The sequence below is a fragment of the Primulina huaijiensis genome, chromosome 15 (assembly GCF_012295235.1).
Source record: "Primulina huaijiensis isolate GDHJ02 chromosome 15, ASM1229523v2, whole genome shotgun sequence".
Lineage (NCBI taxonomy): Eukaryota > Viridiplantae > Streptophyta > Magnoliopsida > Lamiales > Gesneriaceae > Primulina > Primulina huaijiensis.
In genome coordinates this window covers 5,496,991-5,516,589 of record NC_133320.1, presented here as the reverse complement: position 1 = coordinate 5,516,589, position 19,599 = coordinate 5,496,991, and the positions used below count along the sequence as shown (strand labels likewise).

The following is a 19,599-nucleotide window of genomic DNA, read 5'->3' as shown; positions in this document are numbered from 1 at the left end:
TTGTTGTTGTCCCTTTCTCCTATTTACATATTATTGGGGGTCGATTCCACATTAGGAGAGAAAGCTGGAAATTTTGGCTCTGTTCTTCTATTGGAACTTATGGTTAAAATGTTAATTCATGTGGTTTTTGGAGCAAAAAAATAAAGAACTTTGATTGATTAGCAATCATTGATAAATCTACGTCTCTATGCAATTCAAAGACTGCGTTTTTGGATTTGCTGCTCGTCTCACAGGCCTTCATTTTCAGGATAACATGGCAACTGCAAGGCTTCCAACCAACTGCACATTCAAAAGTGCTCCATCACAAAGCAAAAGCACGTGTCCCTTCGTGAGAAGCCCGCACTCTTTAGGATCGTTAAGAAGTGTCACCAAATCCTTCGGCCTGAAATCCCAGTGCAACTTTAGAGCATCCATGGCGGTGTACAAGGTCAAATTAATTGACCCAGATGGCATGGAGTCAGAATTTGACGCGCCTGATGACTCCTACCTCCTCGACTCGGCCGAATGTGCGGGGCTCGAGCTTCCATATTCGTGCAGGGCTGGTTCATGCTCCACATGTGCTGGGAAGATGGTGTCGGGGGAGGTTGATCAGTCGGATGGCTCGTTTCTAGACGACAAACAGATGGAGGAGGGCTACGTGCTTACTTGCATTTCATACCCGACTTCAGATTGTGTCATTCACAGTCACAAGGAAAATGATTTGTATTGAGATGTTCGGCATTTCTTGTGAGATTTTGTGGCGTTGCTGTTGAATAAAAAAAAACAGTGAATGTGGAGTTATTATATGTGTTGAAACTTCAGTTTCTTATTTTTGAAATTGCATCCATTTTATGAACAAAATTTATACATTAGATGGAACACGAGTTAAATACAGATTGAATTGTGAATAATACACGAGGTAATCTAAAAATATATTGAGATAAAAAATTATTTAAGATGATAATAAATGGGTTAAAATATAATTATTATGTTGAAAAAATAAAATTGATATTGAATTATATTTTTCTGAGAAAAGTATTTTGGATGATCTTACATATGTTTGTTGTTTTTACTCGAAAACAAGTGTTCTCAAATCGGGAGAGGTGATGTTCTGGATCTCATTTTCCGTTAAATTTACCTGTTGAGAAATCATAAATACTTGGGGAGCACTGATGTTAGGACCTCCGCAGAGAAGGGGATGGCTTGGGGAGTCCCCCGAGTCTCCCACAGATGTTCCATCTCCTGGCACATTCTTCTCATCTATTCAGTAAACACATTCTGATTCATAATAGGTGGTGGGCGTGGATTTTCCCCTTGCCTTTGAGCCAACACTTATTCCACTGTTGGGTGATCCATTGGGTGAATTATAAGATTATTGAAACCTGGAGTAGACACTAGGGGTTTATTCTCTTGATTAGTGTCTACCTGATTCTGGTTCTCTCGATTTTATGCACGGCATCTTTCGTGGCATGCACGTCTTCTTTTTCTTCTAACCATCTTATCTATGTTTTCTTCAGTTTCGCACAATTGATGTTATCAAAATGTACATTGGATTTAGTCTGGTGACCCAAATATTCCTTGCTAATACAAGATGGACCGAGCGGAACTTTAATGCGGATGTGGATCGAGCAAAACAATAGTATGGATCTCCATGGACGAAAAAAGTTAGAGAGCATCAAAGATATTTATGGCGTAGCCCCTCCATTGCTAGGTCAATACTTGGACATACTTAAGTGTGTGATAAAAATAGTACTACTGAGAAAAATAAGTGAATATGTAAAGTCACGAGAGATAAATTGTATATATAAGGTTAAGATGAGTTAAATACATTGTAGGAAAATAACTCTAGATCTATGACAATATTTGTAATAATATGATCTTATATGTAATAGATTATGAATTTAAATGTGTTCGTTGCGTATTTTCCGTTCGCAAGCGCACGGTTGTCAAGTTTAATATATGATAGTAAAGTATCGTTCTCACGTGGAGTGTATAAAGAAATGTATATCAGTGCTTGTAATTAAAATAGTAACGATTTTATCTCGAAGAATCAATAATGAATGGTTTACTAAAAATGAATTAATTGAAAATAAATATTAATCTAATCATCGAATTGAGAAAATAGAAATGAGAGAAAGTATATAAAGGAGTGATTTCACTAAGTTTCCACGATAATTATTCCCGGTTGCATTTATATTCATGAATTCCATTCATTTAATGGCCAAGAACACTTAATTATTTTATTCTCCATTTCCCAAGTGACGAATAAATTGTATCATTCAAACTTCGATCCAGACATTCCTAATAAGAATATAAGTTTAAATGATAAATGCAAACGATGTTCTTACCTAGGTATCACTAAAGTTATATGCCTTCCGAACAATATAAACATTCAACGATGTGTCTCTAATAATCTATAATCCTAGTCCCTCTCCCGAGATGTAGAATTAATAAGACAATATACAATTTATGTCCAATAAATTGCAAGCGATTAACCAAAAAAAAAAAAAGAAACACAATTAAAAAAAAAAATTCAATCATATAAACAATCAAGTCAAAATTATCGTATCAACGAAACTACATCATCCTCTAGAATGGAAAATTAGTTCATAGCGGAATCTAAACAAAAACAACACATGTTTGAAGATTTAGACATCTCAACACAAGAAATAAAAAGGCAAAAGATTAAAACGCAAATCAGAAGTGACGTCTCTGTCCTCAGATTCGTCGTTCTTCGTCTTTGTGATCAATCCTTGCGCTCCAGATCGTCTTCAATGTGTGCTCCGCGTCTTCTCTCACGTTTTCTCTCAAAAAACGACAGTCCCACTTCAGAAACCCTCTTCTCTCTTTTTATCCTCCCTCCGGAACGTAAACGAAAGCCAATTTATTTTCCTTCGCAGGTTCTAGCTCCGCGGCGCCTAGACGTCCGTGTCTCGAGGGTGTGGCGCTGCGGCGCTGCCCATCTCTCGGCATTGTAGGCGCCGCGGCGCTACCGGTCAGCGCCTAGGCGTTTGTTGCTCAGCATGATAGCGCTGCGGCGCTTATCCCCCGCATACAGTAACGTTGTGGCTCTCGTTCATCAACCATTCGATGCCAAAATTGTCCCTAATCTTCATCAATCATCCAATAGTGGCTTATCTCCTGCACGACACAAAACAACAAATAACAAGCATAATTTTGTCCGAAACTAACATAATTCAAATGGATTCTCATATAAATTAAGTGCAATTCTTGCACGTATCAAACCCTCCCAAACTTGAACTTTTTTCTAGTCCCGAGCAAAACAAACATAAAAATAAGAACTCAATCAAAAAGTAATGCTAACGACTATAAAGCATGTATATGCAAACATTTATATTGGCCTCCGAATTATCCATTTTCATGTGACTCACAATTACTCGAGAGTCACGTGCGTGTGTGATATGTCAATGCTCATTTACTCAATCGAATGCTCAAATAGATTCACGACACCCACTCGCATTATAAACTCAAGAAATCTTCAGCTCAGTTCAACCCACACTTTATTAAAATACAATTTCACTTACACAGATCACAAAGGATTTTAATGGTGATTATTTGGCTCATAAAATATTCAACATAAGTATACCAAAAATGATGTCACACAATGAGATGCTTACATGCAAATGATTAAAGTTCATACTTGCTAACCATGTTTCTCAGGTATCCATAAGCTTGACTTGAACAAATTTTCTCAACTAGTATATTGGATAAATGTGACAAGGTTAATAGGTCTTATAGGCTTATAACGTTAGGCTACGGCTCATAGCTACAATAAAACGTATGTAAATCAAAATTTGAGAGAAATATTTGAATTCATCTTTTTTACTCATTTTCATTTTCATTTCATTCACCATCCACTTCTTGTTTTCTTATCATTCACATCCTTCATTTCTCATATTTTTCTTCTTCACTACTTTTGATTCATTCTTTTCATTGTTTTTCTTCTTTTTGTCTCTTTTTCAACTCCTTTATACACATTTGTTTTTTATTTTTATTTAAGGAGTGGTTGAATCATTTCAATATCAATAAACTTATTTATCTCATAGTTAAGTTGTATAGTAAGTGTATAAGATTTATTTGATAGTTGTTGTGAGTTATGGAACAGATACAAGTGAGAGCTAGTTGTATGTCATTGGCACACTCCGTTTGATTTTTAGTAGGCTCAAAATAGGACACTAGAGATATTTCATTTTCTTTTGGTAGGCTCGAAAGACTCAAACGATTCCAAAGATTGCCTAAATCATTCATATGTCACATATTATCCGTATTTCGCCTCGAAAAATGTTCAAGCAAGTTTTATATTATCCTCAATCCATTAGTTATCTCATACAAATCAATCACATGCACGTTCAACCAAAATGATATTTGAGATAGGTACACCAAAAAAAAAATTCAAGCATCTCAATCAATTCGAGGCTCAATAAGCTAACAATCGGTAATAAACTTTTTTCATATAATTAAACGTGATATATGATTTAAAAAAAAAAGTAAAACTCTTTTATGTATGAAATTGTGAGCGCGTAAAGCATAATAAAGACCTTTTCAAGTCTTTATTTGAAACTAATTGAATAAAATATCACATTACTGAAACATACAAAAAAATTTTGAGTCCCCATTAAGGTATAACCTTGGGGTGGTCGTCTCATGCGTCTCGTTTTATGCACGAGCTCCTTCTATTCAGGAAGAGCAATAGTACCGGCCAAGAAGAAAGGAAATAACCTAATAATGAGTTGGCTAATTGTGCTATTGATTGAACCAAATTCTAAAAAAAAATTTATTAAAAAAAAATATTGAGATAAAAAAGAAATACTTTGAGATGTCTCTGCATTACGATTTCTTTCAAGCTAAGGTAGTCTGTCCAAATTTGCTCACTATTTACATATTTTTATTAAATTAAAGAAACACGTCATTGTTTCGGACAACAGCAATAGCTCAAAAAACGTAACATGATGTGTACGCCGACTTTTACACCAAATAATGCCACGTGAGAATTCGTGCTTCAGACTCAGCAACCCATGACTCAATGCTCTCTACTCTACCTCTTATTATCTTTAATTAATAATAATTTTTAAGAACTAAATTAAATTTTAAAAAATAATAATTAATCATTTTTATACAAAAATATGGTCATAAACTCGATTCCAATAATGACTCTCGAGGTTCCACAAATCACAACAAAATAGCGTAAACGATTTGATTTCAAATAATNTACTGTGTTTTATTAATATAATCATATGAATTAAAATATCAAAAACGTAAAATAATTTTTTGAATGAATTAACTAAAATTTGTTTTTTCAATTATTTTTTTAATCTTTATAAAAAAACCAATTTATTTATTTTAGATGGATCGAAGAAAGTAATCATCAATTTTTTGTTCGAATAACATGTTGTGTCTCAATATAATATAATGAAAATGGTTTAAGTTCAAGTTCGGAGTTCGACAGTACTTAGCCTTCTCTCCACTTGTAACAATATATATATAATACTATAGTTTATGATAATAATAATTTTCAGACAACAAATCACACTTACGTGTATTATTATTATTATCCTGAGGGGGGGCTGCAGCAGAAATAGAAGTTGCCTAATATTTCCAGCTAATTGTATTCTTCATTCCGGCGAAGGTTCATTCATTTGGTTAGTTTCCAAATTCCAACGTACGTACAGAGAAACCAAGCCATTACGTACAGCTGCAAAATAGTTTTAATATATATATATATATATACACACACTACAAAACAATGGCAGCGAAACCGACCCAAATGAGTGCCGAGTTGTAAATTCTTTTCTTCCAAGTCTTCCATTGATTTCTTGATTTTTTTTGGGTTGATCACTCCCTACGTCCCTTATAGTAATTTTCACAATTTGTTTTGTACTTAACGCGTATGCATACGATAAGAGACAGGCTGAGATTTTGGCGGAGTTAGCAGATTGCATTAATGGCCACCGCCACTCTTTTCTGGGTTCTTCTTCGTCTCCTAATCTTTTCAGGTTCTTTTCATCTCAGCTTTCAATAAAAAGAAAAGCCTTTAGCCTTATTCGATGTTCGTTCTTTTGTGTGTAATCCGGACACTCACTTGTTGCTTAATTCTGTGCATGATATTGAAGAAAAATAAGTGGCTGGGTTTTGACATTTTTACAAAAAATTTGGGCACTGATGAATATTTGTTTCGTGTATTTGAATCGTTTATGCTTCCCTTGAATGGTATTTCTTTGTTAGTTTCGAATAACTCATGCGATGTTCTACTTTAACAATGACAAAAAAAAACGATATTTCTGGATATCCAATGTTCTGAGCCAACACAATGATATGTAGGATGCGGGCTTGATATGGAATTGATCGGATTACGAGACATATATAAGATTCTGTACATAACATTGAACTGTTATTCATGCGGATATGCGATTATTTACGGCTACTGATAACGGTGCATTAAGATTTCTGTAAAACCTCGGGTTTACTACAGTTTAATTACAAACTCTTAGATATTTGAACTTTGAATTCAAGCTTAAAGATATTACTTCTTTGGTGTTATTGATAGGTTCTGTAAATTTTGTTTGCTTAAACTCTGTGCTTGAAACTCTTCTTTCTATGTTCAGATTCATTTCTTGGAAGCCACTGCCTCGGAGTAGGAATCAATTATGGCCAAATAGCCAACAATCTGCCATCCCCATCACATGTTGCTTATCTAATCAAATCTGTGAATGTAACCCGATTGAAACTATATGATTCTGCTCCAAATGTACTATCAACGTTCGCGAACTCCAATATTGAATTTGTCATCGGACTAGGAAACGAGTATCTGCAAATGGTGACCGATCCAATGCAGGCTCAAACTTGGATTCAACAGAATTTGCAACCATACATTTCACAAACCAAGATCAAGTGCATCAATGTGGGAAACGAAGTTCTTACCGGCAATGATACACAGTTAATGTCATATCTTCTGCCTGCAATGCAGACTGTGAACAACGCTCTTGCGAATCTCGGATTAGAGGAGGAAATATATGTGACAACGGCTCATTCTTTTGGGGTCTTGGAGACTTCTTACCCACCTTCAGCTGGTTCATTTCGTCAAGATCTTGTCGATTATATACATAGTATCCTCAATTTCCATTCACAGACTGGGTCCCCGTTTTTTATAAATGCGTATCCTTTCTTCGCTTATAAAGATAATCCTAGCGAAGTTTCACTTGACTATGTGCTTTTCGAGTCTAATCCTGGGACGACAGATCCTGGCACAAATTTGCGCTATGATAACATGTTGTACGCTCAAATTGACGCTGTTTATGCAGCAATCAATGCAGCTGGCTATACAAATATACAAGTTAAAGTCTCAGAGACAGGTTGGCCATCTAAAGGTGATCCAAACGAGTCTGGGGCGACACCAGAAAACGCTAGATTGTACAATGGTAACTTGCTTGAACGAATGAAGCAAAATCAGGGAACACCAGCTAAACCATCAGAACCAGTAGATGTTTACTTCTTTGCTCTCTTTAACGAGGATTTGAAACCTGGTCCAGCATCTGAGAGGAACTATGGATTGTATTATCCCGATGGCAATCCTGTGTATAATATTGGGTTTCAAGATTATCTCCCAAGAATGGATTATTCATCTTCTACGAAAAATGCAAGGCAACTGCTGTTGTTTCGATTATCAATTACACGTTCCGTTTACCACATTTGACGAAAATATTTTCTTGGTTTTCAGGTGGTTTCTTTGATTGAAGCTCTCTTCGTTCCCATTGCTTTCTTTACATCATTTCTAGTCGATGTTTCTCTCAGAATTTGGTGGGAATAGTGGTTGGATTCAGAATAGGACGAGAGTATCTGAAACGAAAGTTCCATATTTACTTGCATTTGGATATTATAGATAAAAGATTCAGGTCATTTTGTTGAATAGCCGTAGATTGTTTTATTAGATCATTCTGTCTGGGACGGTTAAAATATCACGTTGGAGGAGCATAGGCTCGACTTATCGGAATTTACAATTTATTTTGTCATACGTTTCGATTAACATTAACTTTATCGTACGCAAAATAGCATTTGTTGTTGGTCGAATATATTTGTCCAACAATTCAAATATTAATTTTAAAATAGAAGTATTGTACAATGGATACCCATCCATTGCTATAGATTCAACATAATTAAACAAACCAAAGCAACTTACCAGGTTTCATTACAAAATTTTACAAACAAAGGTGCCGCCATTATCTTCATACACAACTTTTTGTTCTATATCATGAAAATTGTTTAGGAATATGAAAAACTCTATTTATTTGTCTTATCCATAACACAATAATAAGCAATGCCACAAAATATCAGCAGTTAGCAGCCTAACGCTAACAGGAATGCCACGCGATACCATCCAACAGACGATATTGTACCATCCAACAAAGTAATCAACTGGGCGGAGAACAAGTAATCCAAGACTACATACTTTTCTGAAACATAGTATAGAAAGTGATCAGAATTCGCAGCATACTGAGTCAATCTGAATTATTCTCATCGTCATTGTTGTGGTCTTCCTGTTGTTTGCTTCCATCTCCGTTCTGCGAAGATTGCGCATTCTTTTTTGCCTTCTTGTTAGTATCCTTGGCCTTTGATGATCCGGATTTTCGTCCACTGTTTTTTTGGCGGAACTCTGTCACAACATAATGACAGTACCAAGATTATTGTCACTTATCACCTTATCAAATGGTTAAACAGAAGAGATGAGAACTCATCAATGCTCATAGTTTTTTAAAATAGAAATTCAATAATTTTATGATGCATTTGATGCCATCTTACTACAGTTGATCACTTGAACACCCTTTTTTTTTTTTTCTACTGATGGTTTGTTTTACTCCAGTTCTACTGAATCAGCAAACAAACATTTTCTAAGAAAAAGGATGTATTATGCTATAAAAAAAGAAGCAAAGATGAAATCGGTCAGTTGCAGAAGACATAGTGGGTAACTGGAACATCCGTGGGGAAGGAACGAGAACTATATGAATGACACTGACCAGCTCTAAATGGTAAAAATTGCATCTAAAGAAGCCCAGGCAATAATAAAAAGAAACACTGTTCCAGAAGCACACGTGAATGAAATGCGGTAACCACCTGTTTCTGCCATCTTATTTTGAAGAAATCTTGGGTATCAAAAACACAAAATCTCTTCCATCAAACACTGTTCTAACTCACCAGGCACTATAATATCCATGACTAGGTGGCTCCTATGCCAGTAGACTATAAATATAAATATCCATCTTTCTGATGTACCAAGCCGAGTATTTTGAAACCCAGGGAAGCACATAGTCCGTTACCTCACAAAATAAGGCTTAAAGCATGTCTAGGCCCGAGAGACACGGACTTCAATCAGATAAGGAAGTAATTCAACAAATGAAGCTGATAAAAGGTAATAATGTTCTCAGCTTTGCTCAAACATCATTGACTAGCACGCAACTAGCATGTACATCATGCATTTCGAAAATGAGAAGATACAAAAACAAGTTCAATGATAAAGTGCTAACCTTCAAGAGAAGCTCGGAGAGGGGCAATGAATTCAGTGAACTCTATCTCTTCTAGTGCCTTGAAAACATCTTCCGCACTAATTATTTGTCTATTTGATTCCTTACATATGTCATTGGCACTTCATACATCAAGAAATAACGCATAGTAAAAAAAGGGACTAATTAAAATCAGAAATGATTCAAGACACGCAATCACAAAAATCCTCCAAAATTGAAACAGAAAATTTGACCAAAAATTCCGAAAACACAATACTCAGATCATTAACAGCTCATTCGTGATCACCAAAAAAAAATACCAACTGAAAGAATCTTCAAATAAACACCATCTTCTAAAATTCCAAACACGAAGACACACATCTTCCACGTTAAACCCTAGCTAACATCACCACCCTAGCTAACATCACTAAAAATTCCACACAAAAAATTAATCATCATCTGTAGCGCTCGAGCTCTTACGTAGCAGAGAGGTAGTGGATAAAAATACGAGCGCTTTCGGAGAACGCTTTAAGAGAATCGCGAAGCACTGAGATTTCGGAATCTGCGGAGAGCTGTGATAGTTTATTCTTCACCAAACGGCGCACGATAGTCTTCGGCAGTTCCTCTACTTGAAAAAGCACCTTCTCCGCAGTCTCCTTCTCCTTCTCCTTCTCCGTCTCCGTCTCCATTCTAGTTTCCCGGCAGCTGCGAAGCTTAACCTATACTCCCTCCGCCAGTAAAGTAAGTAAACTTGAAGGGCTCGAGTGAATAATTTTTATTGGCTCAAATTTCGAGGCCTATAACTGGGCCCAATTTACTATTGACCCAAATTATATTTTTTTCAATTAATTATATTTATATTAAAATAAAAAAATTATAATTTAAAATAAAAAAATATATCATAATTATAAAAATTAATAAATTTTATATTTAATTTTGAAAAGTGACATTTTCATAAGCAAATAATAACCAAATGACAAGAAACGTACGTCGATTTTACAAAAGCAGTATTCTATAAATAAAAAAATCAAAGGGGAAAATGGAAAGAAGTGGGCCACACTGAGGTACAAATTAATTTGATTTATATTAAATTAAGGATAATTATAAAAATTAATTAGAGGGTTACTGCAATTTTAAAAAGTGAAGTTTTCATAAATAAATAGCCCGCAAAGGCCAAGAGACATACAACAATTTTACAAAGGTGTCATTCCGTAAATAAAGAGCTATAGTGCTATTATGAGTGTATTGACGGACGCGTTGTCGGTTTGTACAATATTTATTTTTGAATCAATGATATTAAAAAAAAACAAAAACAAAATAGACCATGATCCCAAACCTTTGTCTTTGTTATGCTTAGATGTAATAGATATTTTAATTATAGACAATTTATATTAACATAATTCCCAATCCACTTAATTCACAAATTCATGACTCACTGTAGCATAAAATATACTCTCTTCCTCCGTATATATAGATTTATATATATTTTCACGTAGATTAATAAAATTGTTAAAAAAGTAAATTTACTAAACAATTTTTATTAAGTTACAAAAATATTTGAAGTAATTAATATATTTAATAATATAAATAAATTACTAAAATAATATTAAACATAAAAACTTGACTATATATTTAATGAATAAAAAATGAACTCTTTAAATTTTAGAAGAGGGATTATATTTCCACATGCTCATTGATTTCAGTATTTATTTGAAGACAGCCATTACAGACGCCATAAAATAAACCGATACCAAACAAGTTTAGACATGTAACTATTATTACCATCAACTTTTTAAAAGTAATCTTTTGATGGATAATTAATTTTATATTTAAATAATGATAGTTAAAAATGAATTTTTTTTTTTGGTCAAATGAGGAACTAGATTCCAAAGACCAAGTGCCACATTTCTTGGGTTCTTGATTTTAGCTTTCTCAAACGACTCCATAGTAATAAAACCCCAATCAAAATGAAAAAATACTGGTTACTTTATAAACCAATTTCTTAATAAAACTTCTTCATTCGAAATGTCACAAACCTACACAGGTCATTGTCGAGTGTGTAGGCATTCAACCAAACTACTTTGGTTTATATAATCCGTAAAACTCTGTTAAAAACAATAATATAAAAAATCTGAAATATGTTTCAAAATCCCATGACCAAAATCTCGAATAAATCGTCGTCACCACAACTTAATTTAGACTGAAATGGCAAGTTAAAACGTTCAAGTTTCAATAACTACGGCCCCAATAGGTCCACTTTTTGGCAGGTTTCCCTGAGGCAAAGCACAATGTACCTGCATATGAGAAGGAATTAGAAACTTGGTCGCTTATCAAATCATGATTAGCGATTCGTGATATGGTTAGCAAGATACTTCCACATGCGCCAATTTATTTATCTCTAGTTCGGATTCACGTCACAACAATTCACGACGACAAAGTTTCAATCACATGCGTACCTTCTGGGAGGTCGGGCTGGTCAAATGGAGAACACAGTGACTTGGCTGCACCAATGTCGCCCTTTGTACGGGCCTTCACATCCTTCTCAACCTCCTGTAGAATTTAACATTCAGCACAATATTACAAAAGATGCAGCATGAGTCCTTTGCTCAGATAGTTCCACAAGAATTAGTCAAGAAGGTTGTACAAATAAGTAACCAAAAAGACTACGGTTGAATGCATTAATGACGTTAGATTTCAAACAAAATAATATGCATTTCATGCCTCACAAATGTTTCCAGATTTCTGAGGAGCAATACTGTGTTATCTAGCAGAATTCTTGATTTGGAGAACGTGTAGATGTAAAAGCAATGCACTACACCCCAAAATTGGCCGCTAAATTATCATGGAATTGGGGGATTTTGGAAGGAAAATAAGAAATTTACATGAAAGTTGCAGAAACTAGTACAGTAGGAAACATTATTGTTTCAGAAAAATGGTTATAAAACCTTCAAAATATGAGGTTTCATAACCAAAATCTGCATCTAAATTTGATTGAGTTATATGGTCGAAATTATTTTTCCCCATCAGCTGCTGATCCCTGATATGATGCACAGATTTGTACTAGCTCACGTAAAATAAGTTCACTAAGCATATTAACAGACTGAAAGGATCCTGGTAACACAGCAGGATCAATAAAAAAGGAATAGATGTTACACCTCCTCATCACACCATGGAGCCAGAATCATCTTCTTCTGCCCTAGTGCTTCTATGAAATCTTCCCAGGTATGCGCAACCTGGAGGCAGGTATCTCGTTTTTGCTTTGCAACATCAAAAAGACTTTGTTGAATATTATCAAGAAGGTCTTTCACTTGTTCGACCAAACTAGCCATAGGAATATCGATTTTTGCAGCATTGTCACGTCGAACAGCACGCACCTAATACAATTACAAAATAAATCATATGAAGAAAAACAAATATAAAAGATCATGCAAGACCTACGTAATGAACCGAAGATAATGTAACTTTGAACTGTTAGCTAAGAAAGATCTCTGTTCTTGTAGGTTAGCAGCCAAGTGAGCAAAAAATTACAACCAAAAATTTGCAAATCAACATTCAGTTACCTGATTATTGGCAAAGTCTTTTGGTCCTATCTCAATCCTAAGAGGAACACCTTTCATTTCCCAATGAGAATACTTCCACCCAGGCGAATAATTGTCCCTAAAATCAGCCTCAGCACGAATCCCAGATTCATCCAAGGATTTTACAGTGGCTGCACATGCATCAATGATTCCCTGAGTGTTTGCATCCTTATAGGGAACGGGGATTACAATAACTTGGACAGATGCAACTTTAGGAGGCAGCACCAAGCCTTTATCATCACCATGAACCATTATCATCACCCCTATCTGCCATACATGTGAAAGAATGTGAATTCGAGCAAAAGATTACAATAAGTGAAGTTTAATCATAAATTTTAATCGGGAAAATCCAGATCATGAAATTATGATGAAAATGAAAAAAATTGAAAGAGCAATAGTCAGTGATGAAAGTTTGCCAGAATTGAAAAATTAAAGAGCATTAAAAAAAAATGACAGTAAAATTTACCGATCTAGTAGTATATGCCCATGAATTCTGCCAGACCATAGCCTTTTCTCCTTTTTCATTCTCAAAATTAATCTCAAACATTTTCGCAAAATTCTGGCCCAGACAGTGTGAAGTCGCAGCTTGCACACCACGTCCAGTGTTTGGGACAAAAGCCTGTCATTGCACATTCAGAACCACATGGGAAACACGGAAATTAAGTTTCTTCGCAGGCATTTAGAACAAAATATAATGACAAAATTAACATAAAATGACATCGTATTATGCAACCTCAACGGTTGTTGTATAAAGCCCACCAGCAAACTTCTCATGCTCACTTTTTTTGCCCTTAATAACAGGAACGGCCAAGAATTCTTCGTATATACGCCTATAGAGTTCCAAAATATCAAGAACCTGTACAAAGTGAAAAACACTAGATTATAACAAGAAATCATCACTGTTGATCAAACAAATTCACAAAATTTATCAACAATATTAGGAATAAGAACACAATAACGAAAACATTGAACCAAGAAGTTGACTGATTAAATACTGCAGCATACGAATAGTTGACAACTTATGTAGGCTTTTTGAACTGAAATAATCCAGCAAAGCATCATAAGCATAGCCGTTTCACGAAGGTATATCGCACAACTTCTCTGCAGGACAAACATCAACTTGCTAATATGTTGTCAAACACCTCAGGTCAGGGACATGGCTTAAACATGTGAAAAACACAACACTTTTTGGGATGGAGGGATGCTATATAAGTGGCACGAAACCCTCTCCGAAGCCACTGATTACCATAAAGGGAGGAGATTTCCTTCTTAACCACTGGCCTACATAAGTGATAAATGATTGATTCTAGCGATAAAATAGTAAAATAAATTAGTACAGAAACATGAAAAAGGACGAACCCAAAAATGTGGTCAAGATAAGCACACTATTATTTGCTCGTAGAACATTTATTGAAACTCGAAATACTACAAATCATCATCACCAGTAAAATAAAAATGTTTCTTATTATTTCCAAAAACATAAGCCAGAACACATCAAAATTATCAAATTGACATAAACACAGACAACAATAGTAATTGACCTTACATATCCATAAGCTAACACGAAAGTACCTCTGTGTCAGCCTCCTCTTTGGTTGCAAAAGCAGTGTGACCTTCCTGCCAAAGAAACTCGCGACTCCTGCAAAAATTTTAACAACATAAAATAAGGAAGTACAGGTTGAAATTCCTATTTTTCCTTCCTGCCTTCACAAGATATATAGGCTGTTCAAAAATCTTTTCTTCAATTATTGGTACATAAAATATAATAACCAAACTAGTATATACATGTATACAAATTACAATACAGAGATAATATTAAAGAAAAAGGATTAGTAATTAAAATAACCTGTTGATGCAAGTTATGTAAATAATTACAAGTTAATACCTTTTTTTATTGTAAACGAAATTACAAGTTAATACTATCAGATGGCCACATCAAAAAAGAAGAAACCCAAAAACCATCTCATCATATAATCACCTGATAAATGGAGTGGGGTTGCTAAATTCCCATCTAACAACGTTACACCACTGATTGAGCCTCAGAGGCAAATCACGATGTCCCCTAATCCACTTGGAAAAGTATGGATACATGACGGTTTCACTGGTAGGACGAATGGCAATGGGCATCTCCAGCTCAGAATTTCCAGATTTTGTCACCCATGCAACCTGTAAATCATTTCAAAACTGTAGTTAAAAAACACACAACAAAATGCACATTCGTGAAGACCCGAAATTGATTGTTATCAACATGCAAGGAAATTAACGACAAGGAAATTAAGGGACATTACACCAGTAATTATCACACATTATATGTCGTTTACAAGTCATAAACTCAAAATAAAAAGGAAAAGAAGATGTTTCATTAAGCTGAACTGCTAAGAGTTATAACATCTGAATAAAAGAGAATTAAGGCATTTAAAGAGGACAATAATAAGTACCTTTCAGCTTACCTCTTTGGAGACTATAAATAGTGACATGAGCTTAAGGAAAATCAAATATTATCAAGCACAAAAGACTCCAAATTTTCGAGCCACAGCAGCAGCAAGAAGGGGAAAATTTTTCTTCCATTTTCTAGGTTTTCAAGCCGAAGTTCTGTCCAAATGTTGTTCTAACCATTTTTGAGTCGATCATTTTACATGTTTTTCTTATTCAAGAACAATTGTATAAGTGGGTTTATGTTTTGAAAAGATATATATATGTTTTAAAACCGACCAACATATATGTATTATGTGTTTAAAATTTGATTTCTGAAATCTATATTTCCAAAGCACTGGAACTTTGTGAACAAATGATAGGAATATATATTCTGAACATTCCTGATTACTTGTCTCACCCTTGAGAAGAGAGGACTGATATCATTTAGTCGTAAACTTCATAATTTGTTCAGTGCATATCTTAATTCTCATACACGTTTATTCCTGAAAAAAATTAAGAATATTTTTGTATATATCTGTATCATTGCTTTTGTTGAAAAAATGATTTTAAAGGCTGGGAGGAATTATCATGTTTACTGAGTGACGGCAATATCACCCATCCCTATCTGATAAAAATGAATATCAGTTAGAGGATGGATAAAAAACCCAGACAATGTCTAACTTTCATTTTCGTTATCAGTTTATTTCAAACTGTATGTTTCTGCACCATCATTAATGTTTTACATTCCGCTGCTGTAAAACATTCTATTATTATTTCGTAGTTGTAAAGACAATGTTTTCTATTCATGAATAAATAGACTGGTTTGTAAATTATATACTTCTAACGCTTGCTGTTTTGCAACTATGTGATAGCGAGACAATGTCGATGTCAATAGCATCGGTCTCGGGACGTGACATTATCTGTCTAAAAAATGTACCAGCATAAGAATCTAACCTCAGGAGCAAACCCCTCTATATGGTCCTTCTCCTTTTCTAAGACGCCAGAAGAAACAAACAGGGGGAAGTAGCAGTTTTTTATTTTCATTTTCTTGATTTCAGTATCAAAGAAGGCCTGCAAAGTTAGATGGTGACAAAAAATTTAGCAAGAGAGACATGGATTAATGACCAAAGTAAATAAGAAAATGTCAAGTGGGAGACATATTTGTTCAGTAAGAAAAAACTAATTCTCTGCAGTATGGCATTTTTTTTATAGAGTTGTCCCCTGAATACCAAAAAGTTACCAATTACCAGCAGAAGTATAAAAGCAATCAGCTAACCTGCAATGCTGATTGTAAAAAAGTAGAATTCATTGCCAAACAACAAATGAATCAATAGAAGGTCAGTAAAAACATAAATTTGGTTAATAGTTGTATAAGAGATTATACATATTTTTTAAATAGTCGCATGTGAGATGTGAGTTACAATAATATAATTAATAAAAGCCAATTTATATGGATAATTTTTTCTATATTGGTCGATACCACCATGCAAGAAACTCTCTAATCCAACAACCAAGTGATTTTTTTGTCATTGTTCGAGGAATTTCATGCGTGTATATTGCCGAATACTTACTTGCATGATCTCCCAAATAGTCATTGCCCAAGGACGCAGAATATAACATCCAGATATGTCATAATACTCAATCAACTCACCATTGACAACAACCTGAAAAAATAAAGGGAACGGAAGATAACATTGAACAAATCATATTTCTAATTCTATCATATCGGTTAAATTAAGTATGACGTAGATCCATGTTTCTCAAATAAGCATAATGAAACAAAAAATGTAGCATGAACAAACAGGATTAAAGCAAAATACGAACTTCATCTCATATATATATAGGTTTGTTTACTCTTTCACACAGATCAAGAAAGTCATTGGAAAAACAAAATTTACAAACAAACTTTATATTTTATCTTTATTTAATCCATTCAAAAAAATGGTTGCACACTTTCCAAAACTTTGTTAACAGGGTTACATTAGTAAAACAAGAAATTTTTTTACCAAATGTAGAAGCCTATATAATTGGGACAAATGAGTAACTAATAAATAATACTGTGGTAAATTTTGTATTCCTTCATGTAGTAACTCTTTGTGTTTCTATTTATTTTCTTCCCTAACACCTAGAGGCTAGAATTCCAAAAAATTAATGCAGAAACAGCATCATCAAACCGGAATTCACATTCAATCATACCTCAGAGTACCACTCTCCGAAGTTTTCATCTTTCTTATAAGAAAGGCCCAACCCAGTCTCTTTTTTCACTTCCTTCTTCTTTCCTTCTGGGAAATGAGTAATGGAATAAGTAAGTGTCTATGCATGATACATACAGAAACAGGAGAGAAAAGAAAGTAAAAGGAATGCAAACGAGGCTCTGAGATGAGGAAAGTGCTTGAGATTACATACTGGAAGCAGAACTGTTGCCATCTTTACCAGCCATGGCAGAAATTCACCCAAATTCAAAGCAAATGACCTGTAGATAAAAATATAATGAAGGCGCTGGAGTAAAATGCATTCTCACTGCAATACAATTACATTACACCAAACTAGCTTTGCTGAGAAATGCTCAGTATGTGAATTGTCGAACATCGTAAGGGTAGAATCCAGTGGATACAAAAGCATTGATAATTATTGAATGTTCAATGAGATCGGAGTGCAAAAGTATCCCAGGACGCAGAAGCACTGTGGTATGAAGGAAACGGAAGCAAAAAATAAGAGAAAACAAGTGCCGGGGAAGCTGCAGGTGACCGAGAGGAGAATTGGTCGTTGTATCAAATCATTCGTTCTAGCAAAACTATTATCCGTTCAATTAAACTATAAAAAAACACTTAATTTAAAGAACCACTGAATCAGTCCCCCCCTCGTCAACTAATCTCGGAGGATGCTCCTCTTTTCAAGCAGATCGCAATGTTCGAAAGTAAAACAGACACAGGCAAATCAAATCCCATCGGATTTATCAAACAAATTCCATTACTTCTCCATTAATTATATGTACTGATGAAAAATTGAAATACATCAACACAACCAGAAAAATTGGATAATGACAAGTAAATAGTGAAGAAATAAATAATCATCACCAGTCACTATTTGCTTCCCGACCGTCTCCACACCGGTGTCCACCGCACTTCAAGGAAGATAAGAAATGGAGAATAAGCGCGGCGCAAATATCGTCCGTTTACCCTAATATGTATCAATCTACGCTTAGCACTGCCTGTAACGGGTTTCATCTCAACTGGTTTGACTCTAATAGTATTAGGCAATTGCGTTCAGAAAGTTTTTATTTATTTATTTTTATTTCATTTTATTTTTTACAAAAAAATACTTAATTCTATTATTGAAAAAATATATATAAATGAGATATTAAGTTTAAAACCAATCATAAAAAATTCATCCATATATACATATATATATATATACACATGTTTCTATTATTATTGAAAATATATATATATAGACAACGTACTTATATCATGTTTAAATTTAAAATGAGATCTTAAGTTTACCAATCATAAGAAATTCATCCACATATATAACTCGCCGAGCCGAATTAATAAAAAATTCGTTCATTTATTTCGAAAGTTTGGTTTTAATTTTATAAAATATCGATTAAATTGGTTGGTTTTTCTAAGAAAAATTCGGTTAACCGAATTAAATAATTAAGTTTTGAAATTTTTTATTAAACTTTAAATGTAATTTAAATTATTTTTAAATATTTTTATGCATAATATATTTTATTCATATTTCAGTTATACTTTTTTATATATTTTATAACGGTTACTTAACCGAAATGATCGATTTTAATTTGACGTCTAATCAATTTTAATTTGATTCAATTAATTCAGTTTTAGTGATAAATTCGATCAATTAATTAAGTGTAGATATCAGGATAGATTTGTTTTCTTTTTCCCGACTCTCTGTGGTTCTTTCTCCCACTTATACCCACACAAATTAATTTGAAGTTTATCGAGTGGAATCATTGGAAGGCTCTTTTCTTGTACAAAGCCCCGTGTTTAGATTATAAATTAATCTCGAACCAAGAAGATATGAAGTTTAACATGAGTTATTGGATTCAAAACTCAATTACAATAAATCTCATCCCCCAACTCAAATTTATA

The 19,599-nt window shown here is 34.2% G+C and overlaps 5 protein-coding genes across 6 annotated transcripts in view; 2 read left to right on the top strand and 3 right to left on the bottom strand.

Annotated features, from left to right (window-relative positions):
* LOC140959619 (large ribosomal subunit protein P2B-like) overlaps window positions 1-7,783 on the bottom strand; it is a 40,919-nt gene extending 33,136 nt beyond the window's left edge. The window contains exon 1 of the mRNA XM_073417541.1: window positions 7,779-7,783. The gene's annotated coding sequence lies outside the window, so the exon portion shown is untranslated. The remainder of the gene's footprint in view (window positions 1-7,778) is intronic.
* Window positions 254-709, top strand: LOC140958884 (ferredoxin, root R-B1-like). The gene has a single exon (XM_073416472.1). It carries the CDS (start codon window positions 254-256, stop codon window positions 707-709), a length of 456 nt encoding a protein of 151 aa, XP_073272573.1.
* LOC140959617 (glucan endo-1,3-beta-glucosidase 14-like) lies at window positions 5,633-8,081 on the top strand. The gene is made up of 3 exons (XM_073417538.1): window positions 5,633-5,993; window positions 6,603-7,633; window positions 7,715-8,081. Exons 1-3 carry the CDS (start codon window positions 5,942-5,944, stop codon window positions 7,802-7,804), a joined length of 1,173 nt encoding a protein of 390 aa, XP_073273639.1. The 5' UTR covers window positions 5,633-5,941; the 3' UTR covers window positions 7,805-8,081.
* A 171-nt stretch (window positions 8,082-8,252) lies between these two features.
* Window positions 8,253-10,248, bottom strand: LOC140959618 (DNA polymerase II subunit B4). Its single transcript, XM_073417539.1, has 3 exons — window positions 9,972-10,248; window positions 9,516-9,634; window positions 8,253-8,647 (listed from the first exon to the last, which is right to left on the bottom strand). The coding sequence occupies exons 1-3, from the start codon at window positions 10,178-10,180 to the stop codon at window positions 8,493-8,495; spliced, it is 483 nt and encodes a 160-aa protein (XP_073273640.1). The 5' UTR covers window positions 10,181-10,248; the 3' UTR covers window positions 8,253-8,492.
* Window positions 10,249-11,473: 1,225 nt separating this feature from the next.
* Window positions 11,474-18,718, bottom strand: LOC140959197 (proline--tRNA ligase, cytoplasmic). 2 transcript variants are annotated; one of them, XM_073417032.1, is made up of 13 exons: window positions 18,562-18,718; window positions 17,891-17,957; window positions 17,681-17,766; window positions 17,056-17,148; window positions 16,439-16,555; window positions 15,048-15,235; window positions 14,642-14,708; window positions 13,803-13,925; window positions 13,536-13,688; window positions 13,052-13,336; window positions 12,647-12,865; window positions 11,948-12,041; window positions 11,474-11,785 (listed from the first exon to the last, which is right to left on the bottom strand). In XM_073417032.1, the coding sequence occupies exons 2-13, from the start codon at window positions 17,922-17,924 to the stop codon at window positions 11,721-11,723; spliced, it is 1,524 nt and encodes a 507-aa protein (XP_073273133.1). In that variant the 5' UTR covers window positions 17,925-17,957; window positions 18,562-18,718; the 3' UTR covers window positions 11,474-11,720. The 2 variants fall into 2 exon arrangements, with proteins under 2 accessions (XP_073273133.1, XP_073273134.1); XM_073417033.1 differs by lacking the exon at window positions 18,562-18,718 and adding an exon at window positions 18,214-18,238.
* Between the last annotated feature and the right edge of the window lie 881 nt (window positions 18,719-19,599).